The 13079-nt window shown below is 37.3% G+C and overlaps 1 protein-coding gene across 1 annotated transcript in view; it reads left to right on the top strand.

The window, feature by feature from the left end:
* The window catches only part of HS2ST1 (heparan sulfate 2-O-sulfotransferase 1), a 74315-nt gene that overhangs the window by 47294 nt on the left and 13942 nt on the right, over positions 1–13079 (top strand). The window contains exon 2 of the mRNA XM_058808685.1: positions 10044–10282. Coding sequence (XP_058664668.1) covers positions 10044–10282 — 239 coding nt within the window. The remainder of the gene's footprint in view (positions 1–10043; positions 10283–13079) is intronic.

Raw genomic sequence — 13079 nt, 5'->3', positions numbered from 1 at the left:
TCTGAGCAGCTGGAAGGCGCAAGAGCAGAACAGAGCTGTGGCAGCTCTGTGCTTTTTCGTTCAACGGGAAATGTTATATTTTGAAATAAAACTTACTCTGTCCAATTGTAAATACAGTTTTTAGAAGTCAATATATTACAGAAATTGTACCTCAAAGAATAACAGGTTAAAATAGTTCATGGTGCGTACAAAATTACTGAAGTTCCCAGATACTTTTTAAGTACCACGTGTAAAGTCAAGTGAAATTTCTGCTACCTGTTGTAGTTGCAGTCTTGTGGCATTGACTACAGAGAGGGGCCTTCTCCACAGCCTCTGGAATAAATGGCTGCTACTTTAACCAAATTACCATTGGGATAATATGTTCACATTTGGGAGCACAGAGGGGAGGCCACTTGGACGGAATAAACTCTTTTAAATTTGATATAGTTTTGCTGAAAAAATCACTATACATTTGTGCTGTGGTTCACCCTGGATCTTGCTTAAGAGCTCTCTTCTCAGTTGGTCATAGGCTAGTAGTGTACCGAGATGTGAAGTCCTGATCTACAACAATTTATATACAGAATTTCCCTTTGATGAAAAGTGGCCCATTTTCTCATTGATAGTGTGATGTATGAAACGTAGTGAGAATTTTTACCCTGAGTCAATTTTAACCCTGCATATTGATGTCGGCCCAAGATATCCTTGCCTTCCTGAGAAGAAGATAAGTTGGTATGAACTAGGTGTCAGAAGAGGTGTGAAAATATTTTGAGGTGGCTGTTTGGAAACTAAGTTACTTTAATCTAGGAATGTGGAAGTAATAAGATTTCAGAAATTATTTTAATATGCACTAGGGAAGTTAGTGTTTACAACTTACATACAGCCATAGTGTTTCTGCCTTTTTAAAGATAAACTGTGAATTGGAACGGAAGATAAAAATGATGAAGTAGATATAGAACAGTAACTGAGGAGTTGAAGGATGAGAGTATGCACATTTTCAGTGTTCACTCATCATGGAGCTTCCTTTGCACCACGTCATACTATAGAGGACTATTGCCTCTTGACTTTCCCTCCATCTTTTCTGCCCAAGCTTGTGTATGAATTGTTCCTACCATAATATGATGTCACATGGATAGTTCCCTTTTTAACCACTACAATTAAATTTGCTGAGTATCAGGAGTCAAAGTTCAATTTATTTTATTTCCATTTATTTATTTTTAAAATTTATTTTATTCTTTATCTAACAATGTTGCCGGAGAGTCTGTATCATGACAAAGAAGTTCTTTTCAAGTTTCCCTCTGCTCTGTCAGTCTGAAGAGTGAGTTCACTATGTAACATGTATCTGGAAGGTGATGTGTCATCAGAGTTCACCAGTGGTATTCTTTGCTTTGAAGTATCTCAGATAAATAATGCATTTCTTATAAAAAACTGTATCAATCAGTATATCCTCCCACAGAAGTTTATAGTAGTGCTTTTGTAGGCCCTGCCCCTAGTAATGGCTTGGATTAAAATAGCTTCCTGATTTAAAATTCTGAAGTAGTAACTTTCATTTCATATAGCAGAAGGGAAGACTTGTGTGTTTTTTCATACATGCTTTATTAGAATTACCAACCAATATTTATATACATCTTTACATGGTTGCAGCTTGTTAACATAAAAATGAACTTGTGAACCTTACTATTCATATATGCAAAAGTAGTAATTGAGGCTTATGGAATTTGAGGGTGGAGACTTAATGCAACAGCAAGGGAAATTTAAATAGTATATACAGAAACCATTGATGGTCACTGGAGACTTAAACCAAAAGCACCTCAGGGGAATTTGGGTTCATTAATGGATGTGTGAAAAACAGAGAGGAAATGTTTTAGATTAATTTGGTAGTTTTCATACTGGCATAGAAAGAAGTGTTATGACTGTACAGCTTCTTTGGGGAGAGCTGAGTTCAGACCAGTAGCTGCACCTCTCATGAGGGCACAGACTTCTCAAAGTCACAGTGTCTTTGGGAGCTGGGGCAGTGACGTTTCCACAAACCATTGCTTTAAAATAGAGTTTTAGCATTGCTATTCATAGCTGTGCTGACTGTGTAATATTTCTTTAAAACCAAATTAAAGCATCATCAGTGCCTCGGTATTGACAGTTCAGAACACTTCCGCTCTCAATGGCAGCAAAAGCATTATTGCCTTCTAGAGCTCTGCAGGCTTCAGCCTTATTAGAAATGGGTTAATGCTAGATTTTAGCCTATTGACTATTGTTGGAAGCAGATTACTTTGCTTGTATAAAATAAAATCTGACCACTGAAAGTCTTAATGTCTGCAAAAGATAATCTGACCAAATATGTGGGTGTTCCTAGTGTTTGGTTTGGAGTGCTTTGGTTTTTTCTCAGGACCAGTCAACTCTGCATACTGTGCAATTCTGACTGCTAACAAAGCAGTATGTAAAGCTAAATACACTTTCCAGTCATAAAATGAGTATTTTAATGAATTTGAAACATCAAAAGAGAATCTTAATTCCTCTTTTTCTCTGGACTTACTGGGGGAATTCTTTTTGTCCTTTATTTCAGTGGCATTGCCTTACCCAGCATAACATTTGGCAGTTCTGACTTTTAGTAAGTTCAGTGATGGTATGTCTTCTGATAATGAATAATTGTGCTGTATTGTAGTTAGGAAGCATTGGTAGAGATTGATGAATACAAATCTGCTGTATCCCTCAGTGTGTGGGACCAAAATACCGAGCAGGGGGCTGGAATTGTTTTTAGCTTTTTGTAACAGGTACCTGAGATGCAGTTGAAGGAATGGTTTGCCCTTTTCTTCTGGATAAATTTTCATCAAATAGTCCTTGTTCAAAAAAAAAAGATCTGGGAGAAGATCAGAATATTTCTCATGCGTGTAGGAAAAGAATTCCTTTTAATTAAAAAGCTTAATCCAATCTAAATCAGGATTAACACCAAGAGGCTTTCAATGAGCCAGCTGGCTCTCCTGCCAGAGGGAAGTTTTTTGTACAAAGCCACCTTACTGTACACATCACTAGCCTGGACTATTTCTGTTTTTACCAAGCACAAGGAGCTCCATATCACACTGACATGAAATGAGGTCAAGCTCTTGCTTGTATAATTGTGATTTTACTAATCAATATCTGCTACAAAGAGATTTATATTTGTGATGTTGATATGCAGGTATTTGAAATATGATTGCCGCTGTTCCTTAGCATGGAGAAGATGATTCTGGAAGGTTTGCATTAGCTGCTAGTTGTGTCACAAATGTTCTATAATGTGTGGTTTCAAACTGGTATTGAGGATTTCATGTGGGCATCTCTCATGACAGTCCAGCTGAACCTCAGGGTGCACCAGGGGGGTGTGTGGTGAGAGGAGTTTGTAATGGTCCCTCTGTGCACTCCTTGGGTGCACAGGGCCTCTGCTCCTTTCAGTCCTTTGAGAGTCAAAGGGGAAGGGCTCCCTTACAGCAGGTGATTATTTTATTCATAAAGGAACAAGGTTGATACTGCCTGTATTTCTATTCCTTGTTCTGCTGAGAATAGCTTGGACTTAAGTGAGGAGGGGAAGGATACAGCAAAAAGAGTTTTCCAGAGATAATTAAAACGTTTTAATTTTGTGTTTGTTGTAGTTCTAGCATTTAATTAAAAATAGGGGGGCTTTTGTACTTTCATTTACTTAAAATGGCTTTGATGTTCCTGAAATGTAATTTTTAAGTGGTCTATATGTTGTTAGAGCTTATCTTTATTCATGCTTTATCTTTTTGATCTTGCAGATGAGGTCTTTAGGCTGCAAACCTTAGACTGGAAAAAAAGATAAAGCAATATTTTTAATCTATGTTGATATTTTAGCTACATGAAGTAGAAAATATCTTGATTAACAATTCACATTTTTGAGGGAAAAATAAAACTTACTTCTGATTTATGTACAAAGCACCCAGGGTATAGAATTAAACTGAAGATCTTAAGCTAAGACCAAGATAAATAGTTTCTATAAAGAAAACAAAAAATATAATCAAGAGCTTATCTAATCAGTATTTTTAAAATGTAATTAAAATTAATTCTGTAATGACTTAGCAACCGTGGGGCTCATGCAGCATGCAGGCTCATTTCTGTTTTTTATAACTTCTTTCAAAACTTCTGTTTTACACAAGCTCCAATAACAACATTAAGGTTAGAAATCGTGTTTATCACTGTAAATGCTTAATCTATACATAGCCAGTGTCAATTTAGCAAATATCACGCTCTATCTGTTGGTGCTACACAGAGTTCTTGTAGGGTTATTCTTGGTACTCCAACTTGCTCAGATTCCTAGTAAAATGTTTAGCTCTTCTACCTTAAGCACGTCAGCTGCCGTTCTGATCAGAAGGCAGTGCTGTTTGCTGTCTTCCTTTTTTGGCTGTTAGAGCAGATGGCAATAGCTTGTTTTCCAGATTAGGTTAGTTTAGCCAAGATGTGTGAAGACAAGCAGGGGTATAAGTGCAATATGTTGCAAATAACAGTATGTCCTAGCAATTAGTTTTATTAAACCTGATGGGACTTACTAGAATACAGCATTGTTCTTACATATAGGCATTTGAATGATTTTAACAGGTAGTTTAGTGATTCTTTTTGCTTTTTTGCTAGTCAATACCCTTTATAAAAAGTAAGTGATTGTATGGCAGCAGAAAGCTTGTGTAATAATATAAATAACAAATACATGTAGGTAAGCACCAGTCTCCAGGCTGCCTTACTAAATAGAGTCAGACACTCTATATTGATCTTGCTTTTTTTCACTATTTGAATTGGATTTTTCTTGAAGGAGTGACATGCATATTTGTATAGTGGAATGCTTGTGACAACTGCATGTGTGTAAAAAACAGTTCCATTAACTTCTCTTGCTGACACTGGAGACCTGCATTAAGATATTAAGGCAATGTAAATAAAGCAAACTCCACTTTTATATACTCAGCTGGTGTTTATTATTTAGAGAACAAATCCCTGGTTTGCAACTTATTTTTCTTTGCTCTTGTCATAGTCACAGTGCTTCGTAACAGATTACTGACAGTTTGGGTGTTCTGAAAAGTCACAAAGCTTTTCCTTGTGTGATTACATCCTTCTCTTTACAGCTGTTTACTTGTCCCAAGGAAACAAGAAATTGCAAGTGACTAGGAGAAAACAAAAATGAATGGTGACTGTTGTGTTTGTTCTCATGTTAATTCATCAACTTGAAGTCAACACTTGGGTCAAGCAAAGCAGTTCAATCTGAAGTTGGAAAGCTTATGGAGCTGCTTGACATATGATTATTTTCAAATATACCACATCATGGTGCATAAACATTTTGCTTCCATAGATCTTTACCTAACTTTATAGTTAGCATTATGTGCAGTATTCAGGAGTCATGGAAGTGGTGCTGTAGTTAGAGCTGAAGATGTGTTTTAAGTATGCACATTCTGTTTTAAAGCATTTACAAACTTTTGAAATTTTCATGTTTGATGGAATTAAGTAGTTTATTTTTTTCTCTTTTATTGGATGCTGTTTTATCGAAATATTTGCTATAAGTAAATATATTATTTCTGAGAATAACCCTGCTTGCTGGGATACCTAAACTTTGTGTGTATGTGGTGGGTGTGGAAAATGATTCCCAACATCACCTTCGCTAAGATTTATGATTCTGTTTTAAGCTGTTGTTTAGTTCTCATTCTTGGTCAGAGGAGAATGGAGTCCATAGTGAGTAGGTTTGCAGTCCTGCTTGGGTTCAGTGTTTAGGCCAGTCAGGCATTTAACAAAGCTTTTGGGCAGGGAGACAGCTTGAGAGCTGCTTGCCTAACTGGCCTGGGAGCAAGGTGGAAAGCAAGCTGACACACCAAGTCAGCTGGCTCCCCTGGTGCTGCCAGCTCCAGGAAGGCTGTTTGTTGGTTTAATGTGGTGTCCAGAAATGTAAATATACAGCAACAGTTTGCTCAGGGGCGGTGCTGTCCAGGCCAGCTGTCCAGTTCCTTCACTTCAAGCCAGTGTGGCTGCAGTTTGAATCCACATCTTTTTCTTCTGTTGGGCACCACTCGAAGGTTGCTGAGCTAAAATTTATTTTAAGACTTGAGTCTTTCCTTGTCTGGGTGGGCACTTTCAAATGAAGCATGGCAGGCACATAAGTCAGATTGAAGAGAGAGCCTAAATAATATCTGTAGATACATACAGAAGGAAAATAGATGTAGAGGACAAAGAACATAGTTTGGGAAAGTAGAGCCGCATGCTCTGAATTATTTTTTCAATTACTTTAACTTGATTTTGACAGCTAGCTAGGCTCTAAATGTGTCTTTCATCAAGAGTGGTAAGTGCTAAGTTAGAGGGTAAAGAAGAATTTCTGATTTTGATGGATTTCTTTGTTCAGAAATCCCAGGAGATTCTTATGCTTCTGTGAAAAATGTGAGGAATTTGAAATGTTTGGTTTTGTTAATCTTTAAGTTGTTAGAATCCATGACACACTATTTTCTTTGGGAAGATTTTGTATGCAGTTATGCAGTTAATTCTTGGATTTGAAGTCAATGCTAATAAGCTTGTTTTACCTAAGACATTTATCTGTTTGAATGTGCAAGGAATGTAGACTAATAACTGCTTACGATCCCAGTCATTTGTTTCTATAATTATTTAAATATTGTTCATTTGGGTGATTTGTTTCTGTAATTATGTAAATATGGTTCAGCTGGGTTTTCAAATATTTTTAGAAGTATGTATGGGTCTACTGCATTTTCACAGGTGATTTTATTAGTTGGGATCCTTGGCCTGTCCATTTCTCTCCCAAGTATTTCTTGTTAGTAACGTTTGAGCTTGTTGAGAAACTGCTTTGACTTGAAAGGGCAGTAACCTTGAAACGATGGCGTATGGATGAAATGTTGCTATTAGTGCTTCTGCTGAAGGAGAAGACATAACTTGCCCATTATGTGTTATTTTCTGGTAGCATCTGACTGGCATACCAATTTGTTGCTAGCCATGATATTTTGTGGTTTATTGCTACAAGAGGATGGCTCAAGAAATGTAAGTCATGCCAAGAGGCTGAGTTACAGAAATAGGATGAAGGCAGATTTAGAAGAACATGTAGACAAATGGGTGAGAAAACAAACTTGTTCTCCTGTTTACAAAACAGCTACTTCAGCCAATTAAGGATTTTCTGCAAGTAATTCATCTGCTGGTAAATAATCAGTTCAGCAACTGTTATTACACTGATCATATTGGTGCTGCCTGTGTGCAAACTGTCCTTGCAGTTGATGAAAGTTTGTGTGCAGGACAGCTGCAGATGACAGAACAGAGTTTATCCCAAGGATGTAGCAATTATATTGTGTATTACAATTGGGGAAATTCAACAAGCAATAATAAAACAGTGTGAAACAGACTATTTTATGCCTTAAAATTATCCTGTATTATAGTTTTATGAAAACCTGTCTTGTACTCAAAGGTATCACTTACTTAAATGCCATATATCTTTTAAAATGGGTGTAGTTATATAATGTGAAATTTAGAGTGTACGATCTTAACCCTATTTAAGCATTTGGCTCTTAATAATTTTGTATAAGTATTTTTCCTACAACACGAGGTTTAAATAGAATGCAGTGAAAGCAATAAGACTTTGGGATATTTTGTCCACTGAATCTCTGAGAGGAAAGAAATCACCCATCCTTATTTTTAGAATTTTTAAAAATTGTTTTCAGTGAAACCAGTCCAACCTTACGTAGATAGGTTCTTGTAATCAAAGTTATATTTGCAGGGCTGTCATCTAAGGAGATGTTTTGGTAAACATGATATATATTTAGTAAATACACCTCCCTATCTTCCACATGTCAAATATCTTTAAAGCATTGCATTTTCTGCCATATTTCTAAACACATATTGTTCATTTTTCAGCCATTAGAGGGCTTCTTCTTCTAAGATTATTTAAATTTTATGGAAGAGCAAATGAAGTAATTAATCAAATGCCCATTAACTCCTCAAATTCTCTAACTTCTGATTACATGGGTATCCCAAAGACTATTCTCAGTTGCAGCTTACCATTACTGGACCTCTTCCCTTCTCCAAATAAATTGAATAATCTTATAAATAGAAAAAAATCAATATGCATCATGCATCACTTTAAGAGTTAAACAGCCTTTTCAGTAAGTAGCAGAAGAGTTTCCTGACTTCACAGGAAGACCTGCCAACTGTTTGTGATTGGGAAAAAAATGTGCACTTTTACAAAATTTGCAATTTTCATTACTGTATTACTTGTAGACTAGAATGAAACAGGCCCTCAGAGTGGCTGACCAGGTTAGACACTTCCAGGTGCTTCCTCTTGCACTTCAGCAGTTTATATCCTTCACTTCATTTCAGATTTTGTTTTTTAAGTATTACAATTATTTCAAAAAGGTGATTTCAGTGCTTCATCTTAAAGATCAGTTTGTTTCAGCTTGAAATGTAAAGCCTCCTTTTTTTTTCATAATAGGACTGTCTGTATACATCAGGCTTGTGAAGGTTCTGCTCCTTACCTGAGTTCTTGCTTTCCCTCTTGCAATGGAAAGCTGAAGGTGGTTGGATGCAATAGCCTTTCTGCTAATTGCATCCAATCATGCAGTTTTATATCTTATGCATGGTCTTTAAAGTGCCCTTATCACACTAATTCTTGAATCATCAAGGTTTAAAATACCTCATTAGAGGATGCTTCTCATAAATCCTCTTGCAAATCATGTCTCTTTCTCACAAATGTTTCTCTCTTCCATGGAAGCATTATCAGCCCTGGGGTTCTGTGCAGATATGATTAAATCTGGCTTAGATCTACTACTCTAGTGTAGAAAATACCAACCAAATGTGTTTCATTTCAGCCTCTCTAGGTGGTATTCACTATCCGTGTAGCCTTGGGCAGCCACATAGTTAACTGTGTTCCCTACTGAATGCTTCCTCTAATCTGTTACTGGCAGGAAGGGGAGACTTGCCAGCCCCATTCTTCTGTAGCCATCTTCAGAGAGATGAAACCTGAGTCTGTTGCCTCATCTCTTTCCAAAATAGGACGTCTGCCAGCATTGATGGGAGAGGTAGCAAATGAGAAAGGAAGGAGCAAAAACTGTGACTGATGTAGTGGGGAGCAACAGATGTCATGTGGAAAATTGAGATACACTCAATAAGCATTTCCTACAAACATTTTCCTACTGATGTAACTTAGTTATGGGGTGTGAGATATGAGCATATGAGAGAGTGAGTGAGTTTAAGCTTTGAAGCATTTCAGACAGATGGAATTTTGTGGTTTAAGACAATTTACGTGGAATTACAGGGTAGGCTATTCACAGCTTGATGATTCTGCTTTAGAAGTGATTTTATGTTCTAATTAAAGAGATTTGGTGAAAGAGAATAGAAGAAACTGCCTAAAGAATCAAGGGAAGTAAAGGTCAAGAGCTGCTGCTGCTGTTAAAAGTGTGTCATCTGTAAAAAGCTATACCCTGTAAAAGAAAATAATACAGAGAATTACAGGTTACTCTTGTGATATCAACTTCAGCTTACACTATTGATAAATGCAGATTTCTTTGAATACATTATTAAAGGCAGTATCATCACACATGAGTGAGAAAAAGTGTTTTCACATCTGTATTACAAATTGTATTAAAGTGCATACTTGTCTAGAACAGAAAAAAACTGAGTCTGTTACCTGTTTTGTAAGCACTTCTTGTTTCTATTCTTGTCAAACTTCAAATTAATAAAATCTTCTTCCATTATAATTTTTACCTAGGGGTATTGTAGAAATCATGTGGGATATTTCAGGAATGTCACCATTTTCATAGCGCATTATAGACTTTCCTTTCGAGATGGTGGCTCTAAAGATAATGACATCAGTGTGAGTCACAGAGTATGCTCTGTGTTCCCTAAGCATATTGTTTTCTAGGCTTTGTGTTCTGTGTTGGACTGTCTTTCCTTCATTTTTATTGATGAAGTTTTGTTCAGATATGTCAAAAATACATACTACAGCTAGTGTTTCCTTTATTGCTCAGGAGTTGCTGCTTTTCACCAGATTGTGTTCTAAGGTTTGAACTTCAGAATTGGTGAGACTTACATTGAAGTTTTATGTTTTTCTTCCTTAACAGAAAGGGCTATTGCAAGGCATGAAGTCAGAGAAATAGAGCAACGTCACACAGTCGATGGTCCCCGACAAGATGTGACACTGGATGAGGAAGATGATGTGGTGATTATTTACAACAGAGTACCCAAGACTGCCAGCACATCCTTCACAAATATTGCCTATGATCTCTGTGCTAAGAACAAATACCATGTTCTACATATCAATACAACCAAAAATAACCCTGTTATGTCTCTGCAAGATCAGGTAAGCTGCTGAATTTGGGATGTCTTTATGAAACCAGGGAAGAACACAGGAAAAAACTTTTGCTCTTGTAAACTTGGGTGTTCTGATGTACTTAACTTCTTTGTCACATGTTCCAATATAAATGAAATCTAATGTTTTCATATTTTCTTTGTAGAGAATATTATTTCTTAATAGGTTGAGGCTTTTGCTTGGCTACTGGAGGTGGTAAGTGTCTGTTTATTGGACAAAAACAAAGCTAAAAGGGGCATGACTGGGGTAGAAATGACCTTTGTTGTTAGAACTGTTTTGGCTGTGTAATACAACTTGCCTGTCATCTCCATCTGCAGTGAATGCAGTCTTAGGCAATTTGCTCTCTGAATAGTGCAGGCACTGTGCCATGCTGTCAGGGCTAGACTTGTGTCTTCAGTACTGGGGCTGGTCAGGTCTCACAGGTGATAAAAAGCATACAGAAAAGTGCTTGTAAATAGCTTGCTCTGCAAAGGACAGGTCACTTAGCATCCATTAAAATCCTCACTAAAATCACTGTAGTATCGCACTAGAAATGACCATGGCTACTGCATTTTAAAAAGATGAGGGTTCAGTGCCATGTTTTTTATTAGGCTGGGGTGAGGAAGTAGGTTTATTGGTTTATTTTCATTAATATTTCCTTGGCCATCATGAGTGCACTTGCAGAGAATCCAGGTTAGAGATCTGAAACATCACTGTCATCATCCCTGCCTGTAGAACAAATGTTTCTGAGCTCTCTGCTGCTGGTTGTATGCTGATCACTGAAGTTGATATGCAGCAGAGGCAGGAGCTGCTCTGCATTGCAGCATGTCAGCTCTGAGCTGTCCAGCTCCTCTGAGTGCATGTCTGCAGGCTGAAGCAGCTCAGCACAGCTGGACTGGGCCAGGGAAAGCAGATGCTAAAGGCCCTCCAGTTCTGTATGTTGGAGGAGGGTTTAGGTAGGGATCTCTGTGCAGAGGAAATAATGGATTTTGGTGATACTGGAATCTGTTTTCTGATAGTGGAATTATGTTACTGTGGAGTGTTTCCTCCTGTAAAATTGTTTCCTACATATGAAAGTGGTACTGTCATACATGATTACTCTGATTATGAAGTCTGGTAGTCACCACTAAAGTCCTGTCCACTGCAAAGAACAAGTACTAAAGACCTGTGCACTAAGAGCTGGGTGATTTTTCAAAAGATTTAATAAACCTATTAATTATTAATTTAAAATCATGCTCAAGTCAGGTATACCTAGTACTGCACTTCCCACCACATTCTGTTTCTTTCAAGGTGTCTTTTGAAATGGAAGTCTGTCCTGGAGGATAGGAGAGCTAGTCATTGAATAGGTATAAATTAAACACAGGCTACCTTAAATTTCTACATCTGTTTGAACTTAATTCAAATAAAATTTGTTCTTTGCTGGCTTAGTTTTATAAAATAGAAACTCTTCATCTTCCCTTTAGTAATAATCTATTGAAAAATGAAAATCTGTCTGTGCTGAGCATATACACTACTGTCAGTCCTACCTTCATTTGATACTATGCTCTTGTCCAAGGTGGTAAATAATGTAGTTTAATTAGACACTTGATACTGTTTTTTGGTGGCCATTAACTGGAAGATGCTGGCAATGAAGAACTTAATATATTGCATAGTTGTTCAAAGATGCAGAAATAATTATTCACCTTCAATACACGGAGATAAGACCTTGCCATTTCAAGTCATACTGCATAATTCAAGAGATGGCAGGGGTGCTGAGTGGTAGCTCATGGTGTTTACTCTGTGGGCTTAGATTAGCATGGCATATTCATATGCCACCTTCACCAGTATAGCTCATTTGGGTGCATTAGGCGTATATGTGCCAGTAGTAAAATACATAAACATATCATAGAGACAAAATTGTTCTGTTAGTGATATTGTTTGTTTAAGCAAATCTGCCTAGGTAAGGTGAAGATTGCTTCAGGCCTGGCAGAAATTTGTAAATTCGTGAGTGTTCTTTTGTGCAGTTTTTCTGCTGTACTTCTTCCAAACTACTGTAATTCTGTAACAGATTCTAAGTTCTCAGCCCATATGTGAAACCTTTACTTCTTGAATGCAGTATGAAACAAATGATATTTAAAATCCACTCCAAATATAGTCTCTATCTGATTTGAGATAAACTGATAAGAGTTCCTAACACTCATTTTAGTTTCAGGTGGAACTTGTCCCAGGAGCCTTCCTTTCTTTCGCAGCACCTCTGGCAGCAGGATCCTGGGAGCTGCCCCTCTTTCCCCAGGCCAGGCTTTGTCTTTGCAGCAAGCTGAGTGCTGTGTTGCTCATGTTGCAATTCTGACCTGTGTGCTTTTCTTAACTAAATCAGAGTAGTTGTTTGGTTGAGTTTTACTTGCTGCTTGCATGTTTCAGCAGTGACACTTTGTCCATACAAGAATGCCTGTGTCACATCAGGATGGCATACCAGTCACACAAACTTTATTGCTTTTGTTACATGGTGAAGTTGTCATTGAAAGCACTTAAAATTAAATTACTGTTCTGCATTACAGCATGTGTTCTTGATATATTATTTAAAAAGTGGGTGTGAGAACATTCTCTGTACTCTTATGAATGCTACAATTATCCACTCTTTCAGTCCCTCAGCTTGCTGGCTTCTGTTTCTTGGGTTTTTTCTCCTTCAGTTTCTCTCTCAATTTTTCTCTAAAGAGCACCATGACCATATATTATCTTGCTTTCAAGTGCATTCTAAAACAGTTGGTCTCTCAGAGGCCAGCAAAGTCATAGTGGCTTTTAGTGGTACTTATTTCCTCTGCAAGTGCAG

Source organism: Ammospiza caudacuta, chromosome 7 (assembly GCF_027887145.1).
Source record: "Ammospiza caudacuta isolate bAmmCau1 chromosome 7, bAmmCau1.pri, whole genome shotgun sequence".
Lineage (NCBI taxonomy): Eukaryota > Metazoa > Chordata > Aves > Passeriformes > Passerellidae > Ammospiza > Ammospiza caudacuta.
Note: the sequence above shows the minus strand (reverse complement) of the source record. Positions and strands in the feature narration are given on the sequence as shown.